The sequence below is a fragment of the Cnephaeus nilssonii genome, assembly GCF_951640355.1.
Source record: "Cnephaeus nilssonii genome assembly, chromosome: 14".
In the NCBI taxonomy this organism is placed as follows: Eukaryota; Metazoa; Chordata; class Mammalia; order Chiroptera; family Vespertilionidae; genus Cnephaeus; species Cnephaeus nilssonii.
The window spans coordinates 48,465,260-48,489,391 of NC_137085.1; the positions used below are offsets into that span (position 1 = coordinate 48,465,260).

General features: G+C 43.8%; 1 protein-coding gene and 1 long non-coding RNA gene across 2 annotated transcripts in view; one reads left to right on the top strand and one right to left on the bottom strand.

Moving 5' to 3' along the window:
* The window catches only part of LOC307111344, a 54,595-nt gene extending 48,378 nt beyond the window's left edge, over positions 1 to 6,217 (bottom strand). Inside the window, exon 1 of the long non-coding RNA XR_013814542.1 lies at positions 5,618 to 6,217. This is a non-coding gene — a long non-coding RNA (uncharacterized lncRNA). The remainder of the gene's footprint in view (positions 1 to 5,617) is intronic.
* A 77-nt stretch (positions 6,218 to 6,294) lies between these two features.
* Positions 6,295 to 24,132, top strand: part of SLC1A1 (solute carrier family 1 member 1) — a 63,904-nt gene continuing 46,066 nt past the window's right edge. The window contains exon 1 of the mRNA XM_079791148.1: positions 6,295 to 6,759. Within this exon, the coding sequence (XP_079647274.1) occupies positions 6,669 to 6,759 (91 nt within the window). The 5' untranslated portion in view covers positions 6,295 to 6,668. The remainder of the gene's footprint in view (positions 6,760 to 24,132) is intronic.

The following is a 24,132-nucleotide window of genomic DNA, read 5'->3' on the forward strand; positions in this document are numbered from 1 at the left end:
GTTACTGAAATGTTTTTTTAAAAACTTAAAAAAGCACACTGGCCTAATTTAATCTACTAAGAACTGACCAAAGGTGTATTTCAGCAAGAGAAATTAATTTGAGGGACCTGGAAAAGGGAGATGTTAACATTCTTTTGGGGGTAAGGAGGACTCCTAACAATTCTTTCTATTTGACTTTAAATTCGTATCCCAGGAAAGTGAAGTTTTTGTTCCTGGATCTGAGTGTTCAAGTTCCCTCAGGAAGAGGGAAATGCCTCTTAACACATGTCCAGTTTGAGATCATTTGTGTTCATGACTATCCCAGGCCAAGAAAGTAAAAGAATAGAATTTAAGCACTAGGGGCTTCTACTCTACCCCCTCCCCCAAAGTGATGCTTCCTATACCAATTCTCATTTTAAGTAAATAAATCATACAGAATTAGGTGCCAGTAGCAGCAATGGAGACAGCAATTTGAGAGTTCAATCACTGTCCCTATGAAATGCATGCACTTTCCAGTGGAGCACAGCATGTTAGGACATCTTAATTATGGATGGCTGGGTTCTTGAAGGTCTTGCATAAAGTAAAATTCACATAACTCAAGAGTAATTTTCCCATAACAATTCTGTATTTGTTCCTTATATAAGAGGTAGAAGTTTAAGACATGGATTGGTGCATTTAGCTTGAGGCAGACTACCTAGTCTAATCCTTGCTCCTCCTCTTAATAATGAAGAGAACTTAAACAAGTTACTTAACCTCTTTTTGCCTTCGATTCCTCAACTGTAAAGTGAGGATGATGATAATACACAAGATCTCATTTGATTGGTTCTTCAAACGGCCCCATGAGGTAGCAATAGTCCCTACCTCATTAAGTTGTGGGAACCCCAATGAGTTAATAGGTGTAGAGTAGTTTAAAAATATGCCTAGCACATAACTGCATTAGAACTATTTGCTTGTTAATTATTTTTTATTACCAGCTAAAGAGGAATAGCCATGGAGCAATAGCATAAATGCAGTTTATAGTTCACTTGGCCCACCCACTTTGAACTTTTTTTTTTTTTTGTAAATACGTAGTATCTATTTACATTGGTGAAATTACTAGTGTTTTTTCCAACATATGGCCTATTTACTAAAATTTGTTAAAAGTAACAGTGAATTAATAACAAAAAATAACCTGTTAATTTAGTTATAAGCAAATCTTGGTTAAAAGCATTTAAAAACTGACAGAGTGTTCATTTTCACATAGGACATAAAGACTGGAAATTTTTTTTTCCATAGATGCTCTTGCATTTTAATTTCTTTATTGGTTAAGGTATTACATATTTGTCCTCATCCCCCCATTACCTTCCCAAACCCCCCTCCCGCTCATTCCCTCACCCCCGTTGTCTGTGTCCACTGGTTAGGCTTATATGCATGCATACAAGTCCTTCGGTTGATCTCTTCCCCTTACCCCCACTCTCCCCTACCTTCCCTCTGAGGTTTGACAGTCTGATCGATGTTCCCTGTCTCTGGATCTGTTTTTGATCATTAGTTTATGTTGTTCATTATTTCCCATAGATGAGTGAGATCATGTGGTATTTATCTTTCTCCAACTGGCTTATTTCACTTAGCATAATGCTCTCCAGTTCCATTCATGTTGTTGCAAATGGTAGGAATTCCTTCTTTTTTAGTGTAGATGTACCACAGTTTTTTAATCCACTCATCTGCTGATGGGCACTTAGGCTGTTTCCAAATCTTAGCTATGGTAAATTGTGTTGCTATGAACATAGGGGTGCATATATCCTTTCTGATTGATGTTTCTAGCTTCTTGGGATATATTCCTAGAAGTGGTATTACTGGGTCAAATGGGAGTTCCATTTTTTTGAGGAAACTCCATACTGTTCTCCACAGTGGCTGCACCAATCTGCATTCCCACCAGCAGTGCACGAGGGTTCCTTTTTCTCCGCATCCTCTCCAACATTTGTCGTTTATTGATTTGTTGATGATAGCCATTCTGACAGGTGTGAGATGGTACCGCATTGTCATTTTGATTTGTATCTCTCGGATAATTAGTGACTTTGCACATGTTTTCAATTGTCTCTTGGCCTTCCTTCTGTCTTCTTTCGAAAAGTTTCTATGTAGGTTCGTTGCCCATTTCTTGATTGGATTGTTTATCTTCCTTTTGTTGAGTTGAATCAGTTCCCTGTAAATGTTGGAGATTAAACCCTTATCAGTGATAACATTGGCAAATATGTTCTCCCATGTAGTGGTCTTTCTGGTTGTTTTGTTGATGGTTTCTTTTGCTGTGCAAAAGCTTTTTATTTTGATGTAGTCCCATTTGTTTATTTTCTCTTTGTTTTCCATTGCCCTAGGAGCAGTATCAGTGAACAAGTTCCTTCGGCATATGTCTGAGATTTTGCTGCCTGTGAATTCCTCTAGTATTTTTATGGTTTCCCATCTTATGTTTAAGTCCTGTATCCATTTTGAGTTTATTTTTGTGTATGGTGTAAGTTGGTCATCTAGTTTCATTTTTTTGCATGTATCTGTCTAATTTTCCCAACACCATTTATTGAAGAGACTGTCTTGATTCCATTGTATGTTCATGCCTCCTTTGTCAAATATTAATTGGGCATAGTGGTTTGGGTGGATTTCTGGGTTCTCTATTCTATTCCATTGATCTATATGTCTGTTCTTGTGCCAGTACCAGGCTGTTTTGAGAACAGTGGCTTTGTAATACAGCTTGATATCTGGTATTGAGATCCCACCTACTTTGTTCTTCTTTCTCAGGATTGCTGCAGCTATTCGGGGTCTTTTTTTATTCCAGATGAATTTTTGGAGAGTTCATTCTAGGTCTGTGAAATATGCCATTGGTATTTTAATGGGGAGTGCATTGAATCTATAGATTGCTTTGGGTAGTATGGACATTTTGATGATGTTGATTCTACCAATCCATGAACACAGGTATGTTCTTCCATCTGTTTATATCTTCTTCTATCTCTTTTTTCAGTGTCCTGTAGTTTTTTGCATATAGGTCTTTTACCTCTTTAGTTAAGTTTATTCGTAGATATCTTAATTTTTTTGGTACGATGGTAAATGGGATTGCTTTTTTAGTCTCTCTTTCTGTAAGTTCACTATTGGTGTATAGAAATGCCATTGATTTCTTGGCGTTAATTTTGTATCCTGCTACCTTGCCGAATTCATTTATTAAGTCTAATAATTTTTTGATGGAGTCTTTAGGGTTTTCTATGTACAGTATCATGTCGTCTGTGAATAAGGACAGTTTTACTTCTTCTTTTCCAATTTGGATGCCTTTTATTTCTTCTTCTTGTCTGATAGCAATGGCTAGTACTTCCAGTACTATGTCGAACAGGAGTGGTGAGAGAGGGCATCCCTGTCTTGTTCCTGTTTTTAGGGGAAATGGCTTTAGTTTTTGCCCATTGAGTGTGATGCTGGCTGTGGTTTGTCATATATGGCTTTTATGATGTGAGGTATGATCCTTCTATTCCCACCTTGCTGAGAGTTTTTATCAAGAAAGGATGTTGGATTTTGTCAAATGCTTTTTCTGCATCAATTGATATGACTATGTGATTTTTCTCCCTCAATTTGTTTATGTGATGTATCACGTTTATTGATTTGCGGATATTGTACCATCCTTGCATCCCTAGGATAAATCCTGCTTGGTCATGGTGTATGATCTTTCTGATATACTGCTGGATCCGATTTGCTAGAATTTTGTTGAGGATTTTGGCATCTATGTTCATGAGGGATATTGGCCTGTAATTCTCTTTCATTGTGTTGTCTTTATCTGGTTTTGGTATTAGGGTGATGATGGTTTCATAGAATGAGTTTGGAAGTGTTCCTCACTTTGAACATTTTAGATTCTTTTCATTTAGGAGACTTCCATTATTTCAAAAGTAGTGTATATATTTAGACTTTATCTTTTTTATGTTGCACTATTTTAAATTTGTATAATTTAAATAAGCAACAAACAGATATGTACTGTATGGGCTTTAGGCATGAATGTGCAATAGATTTAGGGTTTATTGCAATTCTAAAGGGCAATTACTATTGATCAATATACAAGTGTTCTTGTGCTTCTGAAGTGGTTCAGGATATATACACAAAAGGCAGGCCACAAGAGAGAGGGTTGATTCAAAGTAAAACTAGTGATAACAATTCTTGTGGTCTAAGTCCTTTTAAAATATATACATATATATTTAATTTTATTGTGTTGTGGTTTTTTTTAGAGAGAGGAAATTAGAGAGAGAGAGAGAGATCAATTGATTGCCTCCTGTACCCACCCCACCAGGGATTGAACCTGTAACCTGGATATGTGCCCTGACCGAGAATTGAACCCACTACCTTTTGATGTATGTGACAATGTTCCAACCAATTGAGCCACATGGGCCAGGGCTGGTCTAAGTATTTTATACACATTGTATTCAATTCTCACAATACCCCCATTTTACAGATATAGAAACTGAGACAAAATATTTAAGCAACTTGCCCAGGTCACCCAGCTGGTAAGTAGTGGTGCTAAGATTTAAACCTAAATATTCTACTCCCAAAACCGAGATGTAATTTTCTTACTATACCTCAAAAAGTTATGATGTAAAAAGTTCATTTTAGGTTCTTCCACTTTTTTCTCTCTTCAGGATTTGTTTACTTCTTTTTTAAAAAATTCTTTATTGTTGAAAGTATTACATATGTCCCCTTTCCCCCATTGGGATCTGTTTACTAGTACTTCTTAAATACTGCCATTACAATTGTAATAGGCATGGGTATGCTAAATAAACATTTTTGAAAATACAGAAAGATAGAAAGCAAAAAGAATCAATAATGATATTATCACTCAAAGATGACCATTGTTAAATTTTTGGTGCATGTCCTTCTAGACATTTTTCTAAGTTTGTGGTTTTGTTTTACATGTTTGCTTTAAGTTGTGATCAAATTGAATATACAATTTTAATCTTCCTTTTCCCCCTCATAATACTATAACATGTGCTTTAGAAAGTTCATAAAGTTCTTTATGAACTTTATAGGCTGCATAATGTACCATCGCATGGCAGTTCCATAATATATTTACTATTCCTTTCATGTTGGACATCTGAGTACTTCCAGCTTTTTTACTCTGGGATGAAAATCTATGTCCCCTCTTTCTTAATTTCCTTTTTTTGACATTTCTTCATATCTTCCTCAGCACACAATGACCTTGATATCCCTCTACCCTTCCTTCTCTCAAAATTTACTTTCTGGAAAGGAGATGGTAAACTCATTCATACTAAAGTGTATATGGTTTGTGAAGCTTAGCTTATTTTCTCTTCAAAGACAGCTGGACAGCTGTATCAATTTAAGCCAAAAGAATGAAGCTCTAATTGTGAGGTTTTAGTTATAAAAAAAAAAAAATCTAGTTGGGGAGATCCTCCAACCTCCCTAATCAGAGAGTAGAGTCCACAATAGCAACAAAATAATATCTGAGAGTAGACTCCACAATAACCTAATGTTAGTAAATCTGAAGAGAAGGCGGCCAGAGCTGTGAAGGTGGAGATGTGGTGAGAGGAGGGAAAGAATTTGTATAAGCAACGGTGAAAAACCGGATAGAAGAATGGAAGAGAATTAGGAAATTCATTCAGCAGTACAGAGTAAATTTGGTACCACTTACCTAGTTTCTCCAACTCTCCTGTTTGCCTTTCCAATCCATTTGGCCTTAGGGAGGGCCCGCCCACTCCTCAGAACCGCTGGGTCGGGATCTCAGTCCTAATCATTCTGCCAAGACTCACAGTTTTGGGGCCTTTGTCAGCCACAGGACCATTCGCAAGGAGCAAAAGTGAAGTTCTAAGAGGGCCCATTCCAAGCCCTGGGACCACAGATGATCTTGTTGGACCTTCACCTCCCCGCCACTCAAAGAGGAGAGTTAGTAATACCTGGGGCCGAGGGGGCGAGGTGATTAGGGCCCTCATATGAAAGTTCAGGTCTCTTTCTTTCCCTCCTCCTAGAGGCTGCGTGGGAAAGCAAAGGGGACCCAAGACAGAACTCAGTTTCCCCCCCAACTCCTCCTGCCCAGAAGGGCACCGCGTTCTCCAGTGATGTGCTGGTAATGGCTGGTGTGGAGAAAGGGGACCGGAAGGGGTGTGCAGGGTAAAGGCCAAAGCAAAGGGGTCAGTGGCTCCTCCCGTTGTGGATTACGCAGAGGAGGAAACCCTAAATGCGAAAACCTAGCCTGACCATTTAAAAAAAAAAAAAAAGGCGAGACATTCCGGGAGAAGGCGGGGCGCAGGTTCCCGGAGCAGCTCCTGGGCTCCAGCCTCGCGCAGGGCGCGCTCCCACGCTTGTTCCACCGGGACCGCGGGCGCCACACGCGCACCGCCCGCCTCCGCGCTCTGCCGCTCCTCCCTCCTTTCTCGCTGGTTGGCACGCGCGCCGCACGGCGCCGCGGCGGCAGGAGGAGCCGGGCCCTCCCGCCCCGCATATTCACCGAGCTCCAGGCGCGGCGCGCAATCTCAGGTGGCGGCGGCGGCGGCGGCGGCGACAGCGTCAGTGACAGCGGCGGCGGCAGCCGGCAGCGCACACCCTCTCCCCGACGCCGCCGCGTCCCGCCTCCGCTGCGCCGCGGAACCCCGGCGGCCCCCGGCCCCCCGCCGGCCCCGACGCGCACCTCCGAGCACCGCGCACTACAGCGGCCGCCGCGGCGGCTCCAAGCCCTGCCGCCCGCCATGAAGAAACTGGCGAGGAAGGGATGCGACCACAAGCGCTTCCTGAAGAATAACTGGCTGCTGCTCTCCACGGTCGCCGCCGTGGTGCTAGGTGAGCGGCGCGGCGCGGCGGGTGGGCGACGCGCGCACCCGCACGCGCTCCAGCGCCCAGGCCGCGTGCGGGGCGGGAGGGTGCGAGGGTGGGCCGGGCGTTGCACACCCAGTGCCCGGGTCCCTCGGCGCCTTCTCGGCTTCGGACCCCACGCGGGAGCTTGCCTCGCCCCGGGTGTTGTTTTGTGCATGGGAAGAACAAAGCTCATCGGAGCTCCCATTTGGGTGCCCCGGGAGCTGAGCTGGCGGGTCCTGCTTTATCCAAAATAATCAAAAAGGGTTGGAAAGGGGGAAAGGGAAGCAAGTAGCTCTCGGTTCTTCCCGAGTGGAAGCAAACATGGGGGGTGTGGGGGGGTGTAATGGTATCTGCTCTCCAATTTTTGGTCTGAACCACGCTACCCGGACAGAGACGTGGATTCCAGTTCTCATTGGACTGGACGGCCAGGGCGGTAGGGTGGGGGTGTTGCCCCTGCTTCCCAGGGGGGCAATGTCTGGAAAGGTGCCTTCCCAGGCAGCGAGCACGAACTGCCGGCACCCGGGCTCTGAAAACCTGCCACATTCGTGCCAAAATCAGGGGTGACGGGAGTGGGAAGAGACCTAGCAGAACTCAGTTTTCCCCCTTCTCCAATCTGCTAATGTGTAGACATGGGCTCCCTGAGCTTCCTTCCTCTCCACACTGTTCTTCTATTGAAAATAATTTTCAAGTCATATTTGCTTGTTTTTCAACAAAAATGTATTTAAGTGATTCACTCCTGGCAGATCAGTGAACTGGGTGGATGTCTGAGCCATTGCTCAGAGGTATGAGTTGTTCCTGTTTGGATTCTGGATTTCTGCCAGGTTGTCTGTTTTACAACTTGGGCTCAGGGGATGCTCCTCTTTGAGTTGGAGCCATGTCTGTGTCCTTTATGAGTTCACACAGGTGAGAACACACAGGAGGCGAGACTCCTTCTCAGTCCCCACCTTCCATTTGGAAACAGAAGCTGGGACCCACCAGCTGGCATGGTTCAGTAGCTGAGCGTCAACCTAGGAACCAGGAGGTCTTGGTTTGATTCCTGGTCAGAGTGCAGCCGGCACCTCCCTCTGCAGCTGCTACTTCTGCACCTCAGAATATTTGGTGTTGCCTGCTCCCTCACTTAACCCTCCAGAAACCTGTGCAAAGTAAAGTCAGGTTTCTAGTAAATAAGTAGTGTTCTCTAATTGTCTTAGCAGAGGCCATTTGTGGGAGGAAAACAGAGAAGTAGAGAACCAAGTCTTGTCCACTTAACTCTACTGTATCTCCCCCTAGAAGGGTCAAGTGGCTTAGGGCGGTTTTAGGGAAGATTTCTCTTTCCCCACCATGTTCCAATGACACTTGTCACAAAGAAAGTGACAAATAGATGAAATGATCTTGATTGTTTTCCTCATGACGAGAGTCCAGAATTAATGCTATCTCCATTTAAGGACAGTTTTCAAGGGTAATCCTAGCCTGACATTTCCCTCCCAATTCCCTGTGGAACTGGAATCCTGCTTTTTCAGCCATGGGGTTTCTCCGGAGCGACTCGCCTGTTAACCGTGTGTTGCTGGCTTGGAAAGGATTTTGAGCAGTTGTTCCATGGCCTTTAGAACCTGTTGCATAGGTACATCTTTGGAGTCAAGAAGGATTACATGCCTATTTTGCAAACCTGGCATTTGGTCCTGATGGTCATTTCCCCTCCACTTTTAATGTGAGTGAGCCCAGGAGCTTGATTCAGAAAGGAAACCCCCCCATATAAAAATTGTAAAGGGCCCAGCTGAAGTCTTCCTAGACATTTGCCCTCCAGGAGCAACACAGGGGAGTTCCCTAGTGTTTCTGCTCCTGGTCTGAGAAGTGTCAAGCCTGGGCCACCCCCAGTGTACCCATCCATCACAGGCACTTCCCGAGATCCTCCTTTTTCCCTCTTTCTTCGGAGCACTGGGCCCGTGTGGAAATTACTAGTACACCTGTTTGTGTTGTCTCATTAGTTTAACCAGAAGTGAAATTCCAGCCAACTTATAGCAGTGACACTGAGTCCATTCCTAAGAACTTACTAGTTCGTGATATTAAGTTTAGTTTTATAATCTTAATTGATACAGAAAATCACAAACACTGTCATGCAGTTTCCCTTCTGGACCTTTTAGCATGTGGATCTTAAAGATGTATGAACTCTTAAATTTATTAACTACCCTGGCACAATGTAGGGCTGATTGCAGCCATTAACCTTTTGCACTCAGATGTCAAGTGTGACTCGACACGGTTAGCATCGGTAGCAGCTCGAGAAAAAAGCAAGTGAGCACAAAGGGTTAAAATGTTTGGTCCCTGCATTCAGCAGCCTTGACACTTTCAAATATTTTTATTATTAAAATGAGGTGCAAAAGTATGAAACAGCTTAAAGTCTTTGATTTTTCAAGACATAGTATATCTTTATTAGGTGTGAAAGTTCATTCTTTTCATGGACAAGAAGACACTAACTGCTAAACATTTTCTCAAATTCTTAGTCACGTGATAATGGGACTAAATAGTTAAATAACCAAATTTGTTAATTTCTGTGAAAGCCTACAAGGGCCTAGAAATAATATCTTGGCTATTCAACTGAGAGGCCTTTACGCAAACACCATTAGAGACAGTTTTCGTTGCCTTCATTACAATTTTTACAGGCTTTATCATGCTTCGGTAGTGTAGTAGAATGAGCACAGAGCCTGGAGTCGAGAGTGCTGGATTTGAATTCTGGCACTACCAGACTCTGCCATTTAGCCAAATCTCTCATTCTCTGGGATCCTCAATGTCCTCATCTGGAAAATAGGGATATTCTTCATGACTTCATTTGTTATTAGGGTTGATTAATATAATGTGAAAACACACAGTTGTGGCACATAATAAGCACTTAATAAATGTTATCTTAAGGTAAATCGAAATAATTTTATTCTGAGGAAGTTAGTATTTTCTTATGAAATAAAGTTTCATGGTATTTCTGTTCTGCTTCGTGTCTGCTTTATACTACAGAGTTCAAGGTGATTCGAGTGTTTTGATGACATGCTCTATGTAAGGCCCAGGAGTGGAGAACTTTTTTTCTGCCAAGGGCCATTTGGATATTTATAACATCATTCTCGGGCCATACAAAATTATCACCTTAAAAATCAGCCTGCTATATTTGGCCGAACATTTAATTAACTCGCCCCTAATGCCTTGGCAGGGCCAGACCAAATGATTTCTCGGATCTTAAACAGCCCATGGGCCATATGTTCCGCAAATACCAGCCTCCAGGGCATTATTCATTTTTTAAAGGATATTTTTTAAATTATTTTTTTTAAAGACTTAATCATTTTGTCTTGTGCCCCATAGCCCGAATCTCAATTCGTTTAACAGGCTGAAATAGTGAGGGAAGAATTTTGGTGCTTCAAGTGGGAATTCTGTTCACACAGAATCGCGGGGTGAGAACACTGTGCCAGGGCATTCTAATTCTGGTCACCCAATACTCATATTGTGTATAATGTTGGTAAAGCACTCAGGGGGTCCGCACCCTGTTCACAGCATAAAGCCTGGTCTTTCTGTCCAGACAGGTTGTGCTTTATTTCAGTCATTTGGAAAATCTGATTTCTAGCTTATGGATTTTTCAGGAAAGGAAATAGATGTTATTTACACAACAGAGCTAGCAAGCTTATTTATTCTGAATAATTTTCTTTGGAGTACCCAAGGAAGCAATTATTTCTAGATTCAGATTCCATTGTCTACAACCAAGAACCGTTCTGAGTAATACCCTTGCCTCAGCCTTGCACCTCCTGAGCTGGAGTTCCTGTAGATGTATATCTGGTGGTGCTAATTTGAGTCATGGGATATGCTTTCTTGCTCTGCCTGTTTTTATGTGTCTGTAAAACAAACCCCTGAGGACAGGGGTGAGCCGCAGCTCAGGCTAGTTCCAGGCCCAGCTCATCACCTGCACGGAGCCTTGCGTACCGCAGTGTTCAAAATAGATTTCGTTTTCCCTGAAGCTCATTTGTTGTGGCAGGTCCCAGGCCTGGTACTGCTGGGCCTCTAATCAGCTCAGCCTCGGAATGTGCCTGCAGTAACCCAACACTTAAATCTTTCATTCATTCAACAAGTATATATTAGGCACCTACTGTGTGCCAGGGACTGTTCTCGGGCTAGGGCATAAAGCAGTGAACAAAACAATAAAAACCCTGTCCTTCTGGAACTTATGTTTAAATGGAGAGAGGTAACCAGTAAACAGAATAAATTGGTAAAAGACAATAGAGTTTATTAGAGGGTGAGCATGCTCTAGAGTAACATAAGTCAGAGAGGAGGCTGGGGGTACAGTTTTAAATAGGGTTACAGGGAAGGCTGTGTTGAGAAGGTGACGATCAAATTGAGACAAAAGAGGTGAGGGAACATGGGCACAGTTACCTGGGGAGCATCCTGGCTTATTTGAGAAAGCACATGGCGTGGAGTGAGGAAGGGTGGGTGAGGCAGGAGGCTAGGACGGGGACAGAGCACTAGGATGGTGTAAGCTCTTCTATTATAAGGGCTTGGACTTTTTACTGGGAGATGGGAAACCATTAAAAGTTTTTGAGCAGAGAAGTGACATGGTCTGGTTGTATTTTAATCAGCTCTCTCGGGCACCTGTTTTGATCATAGACTGCAGAGGCAAGAGCGGAAAAAGAGATACCAGTTTAGGAGGCTAGTGCAGTTAACCTATGTATGTATTTTACTTGTTACCTTTGTCTAATCTCATTTCCATCATGGCTAGTGAAATCTTAGGAAATGCTTAGAGAAAAAAAAGTGTGCAACTATAAAGTAGCCATTGTTGCCATTATATAGATGAGAAAACTGAGATTCAAATAATAATTGGCAACACCAGATGTTCCTGTTCCTTCCCTTCTCCTCCTTCAGGCTGCTTCTCCTCCTACATCTTGCACCCCATCTCCTTGCTGATCCACCTGGGAGTCATGGTCCTCTGGCTGAGTGCCGTGGTGGAGTGGGGAATAGGAATTCTGTACCATGCACTGAGACTGAGAAGGGGCAGCAATGTGTCTCCACGGGACTCTCAGAATGGCAGTGGAGAAACATCGCTCCAGTGGCATTTGCCAGACTGCTCAGCCAGGCTGGTCTCCACTCCGGGCTCAGACCTACACTTACGCCTCTGCCCATGAGGCTGCCTTGCTTTTCTTTCCGCCTCCAAATTCTGCCCTTCCTACCTTTTAATTAAGTGACTTGGTGTGACGGGAGTAGAGGGTGCGATTGAGTGACAGGGAAAAAAACAAAAAAGCAATGCTGCACAGGAGGTCAGGGGCAGATCCTGGGGGACCTGCAATGCCATGCTGATGAGTTTGGACATGATCCTGAGGATGAATTAAATTGAGTAGTAACAAGGTTAGAGCTGTGCTTAGAAAAGATCATTGAGATGGATGGATGTGGAAAATGGATCCAAGGAGGGAGCAAACGTGCAGGTGGGCTGACCCCCAAGGGTTTACTGTGAAGGTCCAGGCAGGGAGAGATGGAGACCTCCACTGGGCAGCAGCATTGGGAGTGGAAGGGAAAAGACAGCTGTGCCACGTCTTCAGTGGGTTAACCTGAGGGGGCTTGGCTGGGTTTGGTCCACAGGAGAAGGAGAAGGTGACCTCTAGCAGAAGAGGGAGTCCTGGGAGGGATACCAGCTTGGAAAGAATTATGATGCTCTCCCACTGTACAGAACCAATGTCTACTTGGTATTTATTAGTTAGAATAGATTCTAATTTTCTGTCTCTCTTACTGCCCATAAGTCTTTGAGGGAAGGAATTCTGTGTTGGTCCTCTCAGTACCCACAGCACCTGTCGCATGGCTGGTAGTCTCAATACATGAGTTGAATTGTTGAGTCATTTATGACCCAGAGAGTTAGTAAGGCATTGTCTTGGTTTATTGAGTGAATAAATGAGCTCAAAGTCTAACTTGAAAATAAAATGAGAACGTAAAGTAAATGAGACTCTAAAAAGCTATGTAAGAAAGTATATCTGATAGTTAAACTCTCTGGACCTTTGTTTCTTATCAGAAAGAAGAGGGGTTTCGATTAGGTAGAAGAGCAAAGAGGATGTCATTCATGTGCCAACTCCCATTTATGTCCTGTATGATACCTTTGTTGAGAATGGGTTGGAAACAAAAGTTCTGAAATTGATTGCTTATGTCTGTCAAAGGCTTAGGATCAGGAAGTAGTAGCACGTGTCCTGAATAGTTACTGACCTTGGGTTAGAAAAGCTCTTGAGGTTCCTTTTAGCTTTATGATCCTTTAGCTCTATGATTGTATAGTAATTCCTTGGTTCATTGCTAGGAGGCAGAGAAACTCTTCCATAGGGAACTAAGGGAGGGTTAAAGGTCATTACTGGAGGATAAAATGACCTTGACATTGACTCATTTGTTCTACATTTGAACTGTTTAATCAGTGACTTGAGTATAATAATGTAAATTGTAAATGGGGCTATTATGAAGGCAATGTTCTGTGTCAATATTGGATTATCCATTAGAGTAGTAATATGAGTTCAGTAAACATACGTTATTTCTAGATGTGTATATGTATTTTGCACATAGCTACCCTATGTACCTTAGAAAGAAAGGTCCTTTAGCTGGCTTGGCCCGAGTTCCACATATGGAACAATTAGGAAAGGAATTTTGGGCTTTGAGTGCCTATTTTTGAAATCAAATCAGAACCCACCAGATTTAGGGAATCACTAAAAAGATTCTGATCTTTGGTTGTTCTGTGCATAGTATGTGCCTAAAGTCTATCAAACCAAAACTTCACACAAAATTATCTAGACACAAAATTATAAAATGAATCTTAAAAACTTACTTTAAGTGTTAGACTCTGCACATCAGGGTTGGTATAGACATTCTTAGTGTATCTGTGGGGAGGACTTCGAATGTAAATCGCTAAAAGTGCATAGAAAAGGGAAAGGGGCTGTGTCTGTCTGACTTACTCAGCTTTAGTACTCAGAAAAGAGAAGATGGTTGATAAATACTCAGTATCTTGTTAGATGTTGCTTAATCTGTGATGCAGTGTTTGCAGATTTGAGCAGCAGGCGTAAGAAATAAGGGAAGCTTCACATGACACAAGAAGTAAGAAATTACTGTGTGCTAAGTCAGGATGTGGTGGGGCTCGAGTAGTGCCTCGGATGGTAAAAACCCTGGGTTAGCCTGACAAGGTGTACGTAAATGGGGTTATCATGTGAGCACTTGCTTGCAGTGAGAAAAAGCTTTCCACATTAATTAATTGTGAGAAATTGTGATTACCTTTAACAGAGCTGAGACTGAAAATAACTGTCCTGTAGGGAGGGAATCGGTGACACGTCTCGTGCCAGGGAAGCTCTGTTTGCCTGAGGAATTGCAGACCTCCCTGGTGTTGGTGTCGCTGGAGATCTGGGGTCACGTATACTGTGGGGACTCGAGCCCTGTGAAAGAAAATGCACTCATTTTAGATGACATCGAGTGGTCCATTGAAACTCCCCTGCAGCAGTGTCTGTTAAAGTAGCACGTGGCCTTCCCTATTTTGAATGTTACACATAGGTCTAATAGAAGGCAGTATTGGAGACAGTACTGTTAAGCCAATAATTCACTTCGGAGCTATAGTTTAGCTCACAGACAGATTTGGAAGGAGGTAATTCATTATACTTGCTGAGGAAACAGCCCCACATTGCAACAAAGAGTGCTCTGTTGCAATTAATAGGCTGCACAGTAACACCTCTGTTAATGGAAAGGAAGTGTTTCTGTGACGCACTCCTTGCCAGAAATGTTGCTAACCCTGGGTTTGGACTGCCTGCCCCATTACCAGGGGTAGGCTATTTCCTTCCCAGCAAATCCTCCTGAATTTTCTGGGATGGATGGACCCAGTCTCAGTCACAGACAGCTCATGCTGGGTGTCCCAGATCATTCCTCTCCCAGGTCTAGGCCCAGCTGTGTGAGCTCAGGGCCGCCATCCCCACTCAGTCAGGCTGGGAGGACACTACGCCTCATTTTCCACCTGGAGACCCAGGACCACAGTGAGGAGATAAGACCCTCTCACCAGTCACTCCATGCTCAAGTTGAAGGCTTTGTTCCCAGGGCCCTTTTGGTTGCACAGTCCCTAACCATGTCCACAGACAGGACAGTTGTGACAGCAGATCTTCATGTGTCCAGGAAGGCTCCTGAATCTAGCATCATGGGACTTCCTGCTAGGCCTGCGTGTTGAAGCAAAGAGATGGCCTTTGGGGTCAGAATTTCAATTCAGAAAGCGCCTTCGGGGGGGGGGGGGTGCACCCTGTGTGTCTTTACTCTTATTACGGCACTGAGACAACAACTCCGGCTCATTGCTCTCAAATGGCTAAAACTACGTTTAGTTACTCAACTAAGAGGGAATCCCTTACAGGAGAGAGCTTAAGTGAGATCATATACTAGTAATTAAATTACTTTTCTATCACTGTTCTGTTGCTTGAGAGTTACCTGGTTCCTTATAACTCAGTAAAGAATTAAGTCAACAAAAAAATGCACCAGCCCCAGAAATGCTTAACTATAGAAAGCCTAAAGTCCAAGCCTCTTCGCATTACTGGAAAATAAAGTGACCTGGCTCTATTTCTCTGCGTATTTCATATACTTAATTGTTTTCTGAGCCACCTAACTATTGTATAGGTTTCATATGAGATTCCCCAAATTATGAGACAATGAGGTAGACATTTTCTCTTTTGAAAAGTTCTTTCTCTATTGGTTAACCAAGTGTAATAGCTAATATTTAGTGAGGGCTTGCTATGAGATTGATGCACATTTCTTCCCCATTTGACCCTCAGCACAATGAAGTAGGGCATTTACTTATTTTACAGATGAGGGGACTGAGACTTACAAGGCTTAAGTTATCCAGCTGAGGTCAGAGTCAGAGCTGGGATTTATACCCAGGACTGCCTGACTGCAAAACTTAGGTTATTAACCATTAAGCAAGGCTACTTCCTTCCTGGCAAACCTTGATATACCTAATTGAAATTTCAGTTCAGCACTGGCCGGTATTTCTCAGTGGTTAGAGCATTGTCCCACACACCAAAGGGTGACCGGTTTCATTCCCTGTCAAGGGCATGTACCTGAGTTGCAGGTTCCATCCCTGGCCCTGGTCGGGGTGTGTGCAGGAGGCAACTAATCAATGTGCCTTTCTCACATCGATGCTTCTCTCTCTCTCTCTCCCTCTCCCTCTCCCTCTTCCCTTCCCTCCCTTCCACGCTCTTTAAAAAATTCAATGGACTATGGGGATGATAAAAACTGGGGGGAAAAAGCAATGGAAAAAATATCCTTGAGTGAGGATTTAAAAAAGAAAAAGAAGAGAGTTCAAATCATTCTTGCAGACTTCACTCTTGGCATCCTATATAATAAAAGGCTAATATGCAAATAGACTGAACTGCAGAACGACTGAACAACCAGTTGCTATGATGTGCGCTGACCACCAGGGGGCGCACTCAGTACATGGTAGGCGTCAACAGCAGGCAGCAGAGCGTGGAACATGGATGGCATTGGCTGCAGCTGGATGGTGGAGCAGTGGTGCCAGACCAAGGCGGGGTGCTGGTCACTGTCATTGGGGTGAGCCTCTGGTGGTTACTGAAAATTCTTTGCTCCCACACACCGGGTGCTCACACCTGCTGTCAGTGCTGGCCCTGCTCGCACCAGCTGCCAGCACCTGGCGGTGGCAAGAGTGGAGCTTCAGGCAGACAGGGGACCGGGGGCCGCAGTGGGAGGGGCTGGGCAGGACATGGAGGATGGGCTGAGACCTGCCCCTGTGCCCACCACAGCTTCATGGCCCACAGTTCCTTTCAAGTAACTAAATAAAGCTCCTAGTAACTAAATAAAGCCTGTTATCTTCCCTCTTGCTCCATCCCTTCACTCTGTCTCTTGGATACTCTTTTTTCTGTCCCTTAACTTGGAGCATTCACAGCATTTAGTCTTTTCCCCATTCTTTGTAAACCTTCTATTTGAACTTGCCTCATCCTTGCTTTACCCAAATGTGTTGTACTTTCCTACCCTAGTACTTGTGATTGTGTTTCACCCACTGTTGCCCTATCCATCCTTGAAGATGGATCTAATTTTTACTTTTATCATATAGACTTCTCTGACTACACCAGTGATGGCGAACCTATGACACGCGTGTCAGCACTGACACGCGTAGCCATTTCTGATGACACGCGGCCGCATGCCGAGGATGAAACATTTGCTGCTCCTGAGGATGAAACATTTGCGACTAGAGTCTTGGAGTTAGTTTTTTCCTCAGAGTGACACACTACCCGAGTTATGCTCAGTTTTTTGGCGAAGTTTGACACACCAAGCTCAAAAGGTTGCCCATCACTGGACTACACAGTCAGAGATCATCTCTCTTTGCTGTACTCTAATAACCCTTAATTTACATTCCCAAGTTATACTGCATTTGCACCACCACTCCCAGTCCTGCCCTAGGCAGACATCACTAATTGATTACAGCCCTCTTTGCCTCGGAGCTTTGTTACGGCCTCAGAATCCCCAAAACTATACTCCAGACAACCACTGTTAATCAAAGGGAATGTGCATGTAAGATGAAAAGTATTGTGCATTACTGTGAAAATCTATTCATTTAGCATTTAATTAGAAACTCAATTTAAATTGAATAAGTATTGATGTTCCTGGTAAGAGATGCAGAGTTGAGGTCTGTGTTTTGTCTTAGTCTGCCAGATTCAATATGTGCACAGATATTAATAACACGAGCCTAATAGATAAAAATAAAAAATAACATGATCCTACATGTGGTAAGTGCTATAAGAAAGCTGCAATGTACCATGGGCCTTCAACAAGAGATGGGATTGAGAAAGGGCCCTGAAGGACGCCGGGAATGGCCTTGAGCAGTTGGGCCTGGATTCCTAGGCCTGAGAATTGGGAAGATTACAAACCCAGGTAAAAATAAGCATATGAGAACAGAGGTCTTTATCCTATCTTGTGTCCAATTTCAGTATTGTATGGAACTACTACTACTACTACTATTATGACTTCTCTTTCTTACCTCAGTTTCCTGAGAATTAAAAAAAAAAAGTGCTGTTTTATATAGGTCTATCGCACTCATAGCATTGCACCTACTTATAGGAGGTGCTCCAAGTATTTTTGACTGATTACAAAAACCTTCATTGAATAAGAGATAAATCCTTGACAAGCCTATCCCACTGATCCCCTACTAACCCACCTATTGGTATCGGTTTTTTGAGTGAAGACTCTGGGGAACTCTTACCCAAGCTGAAATATCCTAAATATACTTTACTACTAGTTTGAGGATCCCAGAAGAGCAAGCCTGGTCTTGAACATTTTTGCAGCCATTTTATTATGAGCTTAGCCTGGCCCTGAAACTCCCAGACTGGAGGGCATCTCTCTACCTGAGGAAGACCTGAGGGTGCCAGACCAGTGCCAGAACCAGTCTAATCTTCAGAGAGCTCTTTGGACTAGAAAGAATGGAAGATCCATCTGGTTTCCCGAAGTTGGATCATGGCCTGGCGCTGAATCGGCTGTGGATGGTAGAGTCTTTTCGAATGTGGTCTTTAGCAACCCCTCTCTTTTTTGTTTTTTCAATTATGGTTGACACCACCACCTGGCCTGTAGTGGCCATCAGTGGCTCAGTAGTTGAGCATTGACCTATGAACCAGAAAGTCACAGTTTGATTTCTGATCAGTGCACATGCCCGGGTTTTGGGCTTGATCCCCAGTAGGGGCATGCAGGAGGCAGCCATTCAATGATTCTCTCTCATCATTGATGTTTCTATCCCTCTCTCCCTCTCCCTTCCTCTCTAAAATCAATAAAAATATACCTAAAAAGGGGAAAAAAACAATTACGGTTGACATACAATATTATACTAGTTTCAGGTGTACAACATAGTGGTTAGACATTTATATAACTTATGAAGTGATCACCCCAATAAATCTAGTGCTTATCTGACACTGTATAGTTATTACAATATTATTGACTATGTTCCCTGCGCTGTACTTTATATCTTTGTGAGCAATTCCCGTCTCCTTTAGTGAACTTGTTTTTCTCCCTTCATGCATCCTCTCACATCCTTGTCCATTTTCTGCCCATCTTTCTCCCTGTCTGGAGATTATTTTTGTGACAAGTAAGTAATCAGCCTGTCTGTGCTGCTTGTTCTGCTTGGATAAACACTAAACTTGGTCATTAAGAGTCTGAAGATGGGCTTTTACTTTTTTTTTATTAGCAAAAGTTAATTGTCAACCAGGAGACATAATAGGTTTGCTCCATTTCTGCTTCCCCTTCATTTATTTCTTTCTTACATCTGGAGAACAGCCTAAGTTTTCATTACATGGAGGAGAGTCTGAGGTCCACTGAGTAATGGAGCTTGAGACCTTGTTGTCGGTCCAAAACCCACAGACCCTGAGAAACATACCCAGATCACCTCTGAAACTGGTTTGCCACCTGCACTGAATATTAGTATTTTCTACTAATCTTTAGCTAGCTTGTTTATTTTGAAGGGAAAAAACAAACATAAAATCTAAAAACTAAAAATTTATATCTACTATTGTTTAAGTGGAAGTGATGGAGATTAAGGTTTGGTTGCTTTTTCAACTTCAAATGAGTAACCAGAGAAGTCTGGACTCACCGACTCTCAGACCTAGAACCCTGGAGTTCCCTGAAGTGGTGCTCATCTCTGAGCTCTTGCAGGATCTGTAAATCCCACTCAGTACTCTGTGCTCTGTGCTCTAGGAAAAGGGGCTGGCGAGTGCAGTGGGAGGGGTGTGCACCTGTGACTTTTTGCTTAGATGTTCTCTTTATTCCTACAGATTGTATCTCCCCTTGTACAGCCTCTGCCCATGCTCCAGGGAACATCTGTTATCTGTGAGGGAAATACTGAGAAAGGAGATTAAAGGTCCTCACAAACATAAAACATTTTGAGATTCCAAGAATAAAAATCTTCAGTGTTGCTGTGAAAAGATTGATCTCCCCATGTTGAAGACCCTAGAAGACGAGGTCATCTTTGTGTGTTTTCTGGGGTCCAGCTCTCATCCTGCACCAATAGGCAGCTGGGCCCTTTTCAGTGGCTATATGGCCTCTTTAACATTCTCTTTGTAAGTGTTCTTTCCTTTCACAAACAAGCTGGCCTGTCTTAGCCTTTATTCTCCCAGTGAGGATTATGAGAAGCATCTGAGGTATTACAGACAGAGATTCCTGACCCAGCCTTTCAACATTGCAGACCACTTTCATTTTAAGAAATATCATAGCCCTGGCTGGTTTGCCTCAGTGGATGAAGCGTCGGCCTGTGGACTGAAGGGTCCTGGGTTCAATTCCGGTCAGGGGCATGTGCCTGGGTTGCGGGCGCAATCCTCGGTGTGGGGCTTTGCAGGAGGCGGCTGATCGATGATTCTCTCTCATCATTGATGTTTCTATCTCTCTCTCCCCCTCCCCCTCCCCCTCTTCCTTCCTCTCTGAAATCAATAAAAAAAATATTTTTTTAAAAAGGAAAGGAAAGAAAGAAATATAACATTCTTCAAATATGTCTTAACTACTTGGAGACAAAAGTAAACTTTTCTGCATCCTTGGAGTGGGGAAGGAGAAGTGAGAGTTACAGCTCCACAGAAGTTGGGGAGTGGGGTGGGGAGGAAAGGATACATGGCTGGCAGGCAGGCCCCGTGGTTAGGAATCATGGAGAATAGAGTTCAGGGTGACACAAGTGTTTGAAGCAGAGGTGAAGAGCAGGCTGAGTCCCAGTTACTTAGACTTAGCATTCTGGATGCAGGGTTCATCAAACTGGGAGTTCCAGCCTTGTGACAGGTCTAGTAAGTCCAGGATGACTGGCTTGTTTTTCCCAGAGGTCGATCTCTTTCTCTGCCTTCAAATTGCTCCTGACTAAAACCCATTGTGGGGGAGACAGTCAGATTTCATCTACACCTGGGGAGAAGGCTTTCTATGATTGTATAATGAACCAAGAAGGTCTATATGGGAGTTGTGAAACTGGTTATTCCAAAGAGGTATTATTCCCAGACATCTGTGTTAAACCTAAGGAAGAGGTGTGTCCTTCGAGCCTAGGATTCCAGAGCCTTTCCAAACTGTGTAAGTAGGGGTGAGGGGACTTGTCATTCCTTCAGTGCCTTGTAGGCCAAATATTTGCTGAGATCGCAAGACAGGGAGAGAGTAGAATGTGACCACAAAGTAGATAAAGGTCTTTCACAGGAATGCATGAATCACCCATGAGATTATCAGATATAAACCATTTCAAGAAGGTGGGTCGGGGGGAGTACAATAGAGTAGACCAGAGGTTTAAAATGTGGGACTGACACACCTTCTGGAAGGAAAGAGAGTCTGGTTGCTCCTGGATTGACAGGTTCACTCACAAGCTGGACCTCTAAGCCAGTTGGATGCTTGCTAGAGAGACGGGTTCCTGTGGGCTGGTCCTACAACCAGCCTCATCCTCATTTGAATCCAAGGGGCTCTTTGGAGGGGGTCCCCAGAAGGCTGGGAGAAGTCCTAAGGCATAGGAACCAGGCACCCAACTTCTCATGGGTGCATCACCATAGCCATTGTCCAAGGAGGACAATTTCAAGAGTCAGGACTACTGGAGAGTAGGGTATGTTTGGGTATGAAGGCCTTGGGGCAATGTAGCAGGGTTTATACCCAGAGTCCTCTGGCTCAGTTTTTTCGCTCTGCTAATGTCATCCTCTATTTTCTCCTGCCTTTTGTAATTATGTTTGATGATTACAAAAGAGAAAATATAGAAATTGCAGTGGCTTCCTGGGCACATGCCTTAAATAGCAATTACAGTATATTCCTGGTTCAGTTCACTGCAGCAGGTATTAATCAGACACCCATGGAGTGTCAGGCTCAATGCCTGGGGCAATGGGTGGGTACAGAAGTGTGTATACAATGCTTATGCCTCAAGAGCTTAAGATGGAGCAGGGGCAGGAGCTGGAGGCAGAGACATGGACACAAAATGGGTATGGGGCTTCACTACTTGAGCCAAATTAAGCAGAGGGAAGGTTGAATCATATATGAGCATTTATTCCAATAATGCCAGCAGTGTGGAGAGAGCAGCAGGTCATCCTGAAAATTCTGCTCTAACATTTCCTACTAGCTGGTGATTATATAGGGATAAGGAAGAAGGGCTACATGCAAGAGGGAAGGGGGACAGGATAAGGGCTGCAGGGTCTGTGGTTCGTGTGTCTCCTTCCAGGATCTTGAAGTCCAATAACAAGGTAGTTAATTTTCTCTGATGTTAAAAACCAGCTCAGCCCATTCCTGGGACCAGAGAATGGTCAGCATTCCTGAGGCAAACTCCCAGAGAGGGTCAGGGTCCAGGCACAGCAACAAGTCAAAGTGTGTCTTGTCCTTTGCTCTCAAAATGTATTTTCTTTTCTGAGTAATGGAGCCATCTGGGCTCCAAGGCATCCTGTCTTTTTACAGCCCTGAGTTTCTTCTTGCAACACATCCCCAGTTTCCCAGGGTCTGTAAGAAAACCTCATCTCTACAGTTAATAAGGTGAATAATCATGAAACAACTGTGGTTGTATTCCTATTATGTGCCCTTCCCCGGTCACATCTGCTCTGATTGCTTTGGGCATGGAAAGTAAGGGGACTCCTTAATTCCACATCTGCAGGGCCAGCCAAGGCCTGCCTGGTTATCTGGCCCAGGGACACACATGTCACATGGATCATGGAGTAAGTTGGGAAGGCTTTCCAAACACCCTGGAGCTGAGTTTTTAAGTTGCTGAAGTGGTGACCAGGTAAAGTGGAAAAGTAGAGGAAGCAATGTGCAAAGGCCCAGAGACCTGGGTCTTAGCAGAATTGATGCAGTGGTGCAGGGCTGGACCAAGGAGCTTGGATGCCACTCTGTGATGGGGAACCATTGAAAGGGCATTAAGTAGTGATACCACCCGATTTGCATCTTGGGAAGATTGCACTGGCTTTGATATGGAGGACGAATTGGTAGAGACAAGACTAGAAGCAGGAAGAGCTTTAGGAAGTGAAGGAAACCGTTTTGGTAAGAAATGAGGTAGACCTGAACCATGGCAAGTGTCGTTGAGGATGGAAGGGGGAGAGAGAGATTTGAGAGTTGTTTACCCTGTAGAATCAGTGGAATTGGTGACTGCTCAATATTGTAGGCTGGAATGTGACGCGGAGTCATCTAGAATGTCCCCAAAGCTTAGTTATCTCAGTTGTGTCACTTATTTCCTGTGGGGCCTCAGGAAAGTTACTTCACTTCCTTGTGCTTCAGTTTTGCACCTGAAAATGAAATTACCTCACAGAGTTGTTGAAGATCACAGTTAATTATGCTTAGACCAGTACCTGATACATACTCTGCAGCCCTCAATAAAGGTTTGCAATTATAACACAATTTAGGGGGATAGGAAACTCTTTCAGATCTCTATTTCTGTGTAACCAATCACTCCCAAACTTTAGTGGCTTAACATACAATGATCATATTATTCCTTATGGTTCTGAGAGTTGACTGGCTCCGTTAGGCATTTCTCCCTTGGGTTCTCTTTTGTGATTACAGGGTGATGGCGGCTGGGGCTAGAAGCAGCTACATGTGCATTGCATGACCTACTAGTACTTGTCTGCTACCTGGAAGACTCAAACTCTGGTCTCGGTCTCTCTCTCTCTCTCTCTCTCTCTCTCTCTCTCTCTCTATCTATCTATCTATCTATCTATCTCTTTCAATTTCCCATGTGGTCTCTCCAACAGCAGCTTCAAGGTTGCTGGACTTTTTACAGTGACTGTCTCAGGAAGACAAACCATCAGAAGTGGCCCTTTCTGACCCAGCCTTCGAGCCTCACTTTTGTTCATTCTCTTTGTCAAGGCTATCACAAAGGCCTACCCAGATTTAAGGGAAGGGGACAGAGACTTCATCTCCTGATGGGAGGAGTATCAAATGATTTGTGGACTTATTTTAAAATCACCAGGGTAACCCAGGAAGAAAAGTCAGAGGTCTTCTAGGGAAAAGAAGGATGTGTTTAATTGGCCCATGTTGTGTCTCATGCTGAGGTACCTATCCAGGCAGAGATGCCCTGAAGGCAGTTGGGAGACAGAATGAGGCAAGAGATACAGGTGGAAATTGAATCTCTAAGAGCAGATAGGATCACGCTGGGAGAGTGTGCAGCCCAAGAAGAGATTGGAATACAAACTCCTTGGGAAACACATCAATGCATGGGGGAATGTCCAGTGGTGGGGAGATGGAGAGCTTACTCAGCCTGGCTGGGGTCCTCCAGAAATTCATCTTGTTTTACCCCTAAGGTGTTGCAATCTGATCATTCTTTCTCTGGGTCCCAGCATCTTCTTGACAAAAGAGTTGTCTTTCCAGCCAGAGTGGACCCTTGTTCACATCAAACATCCTCTCCCACATCTCCCACCACGCTGCTAATTGTCAGACTCCCCTGCCTTCCCTGCAGGCCAT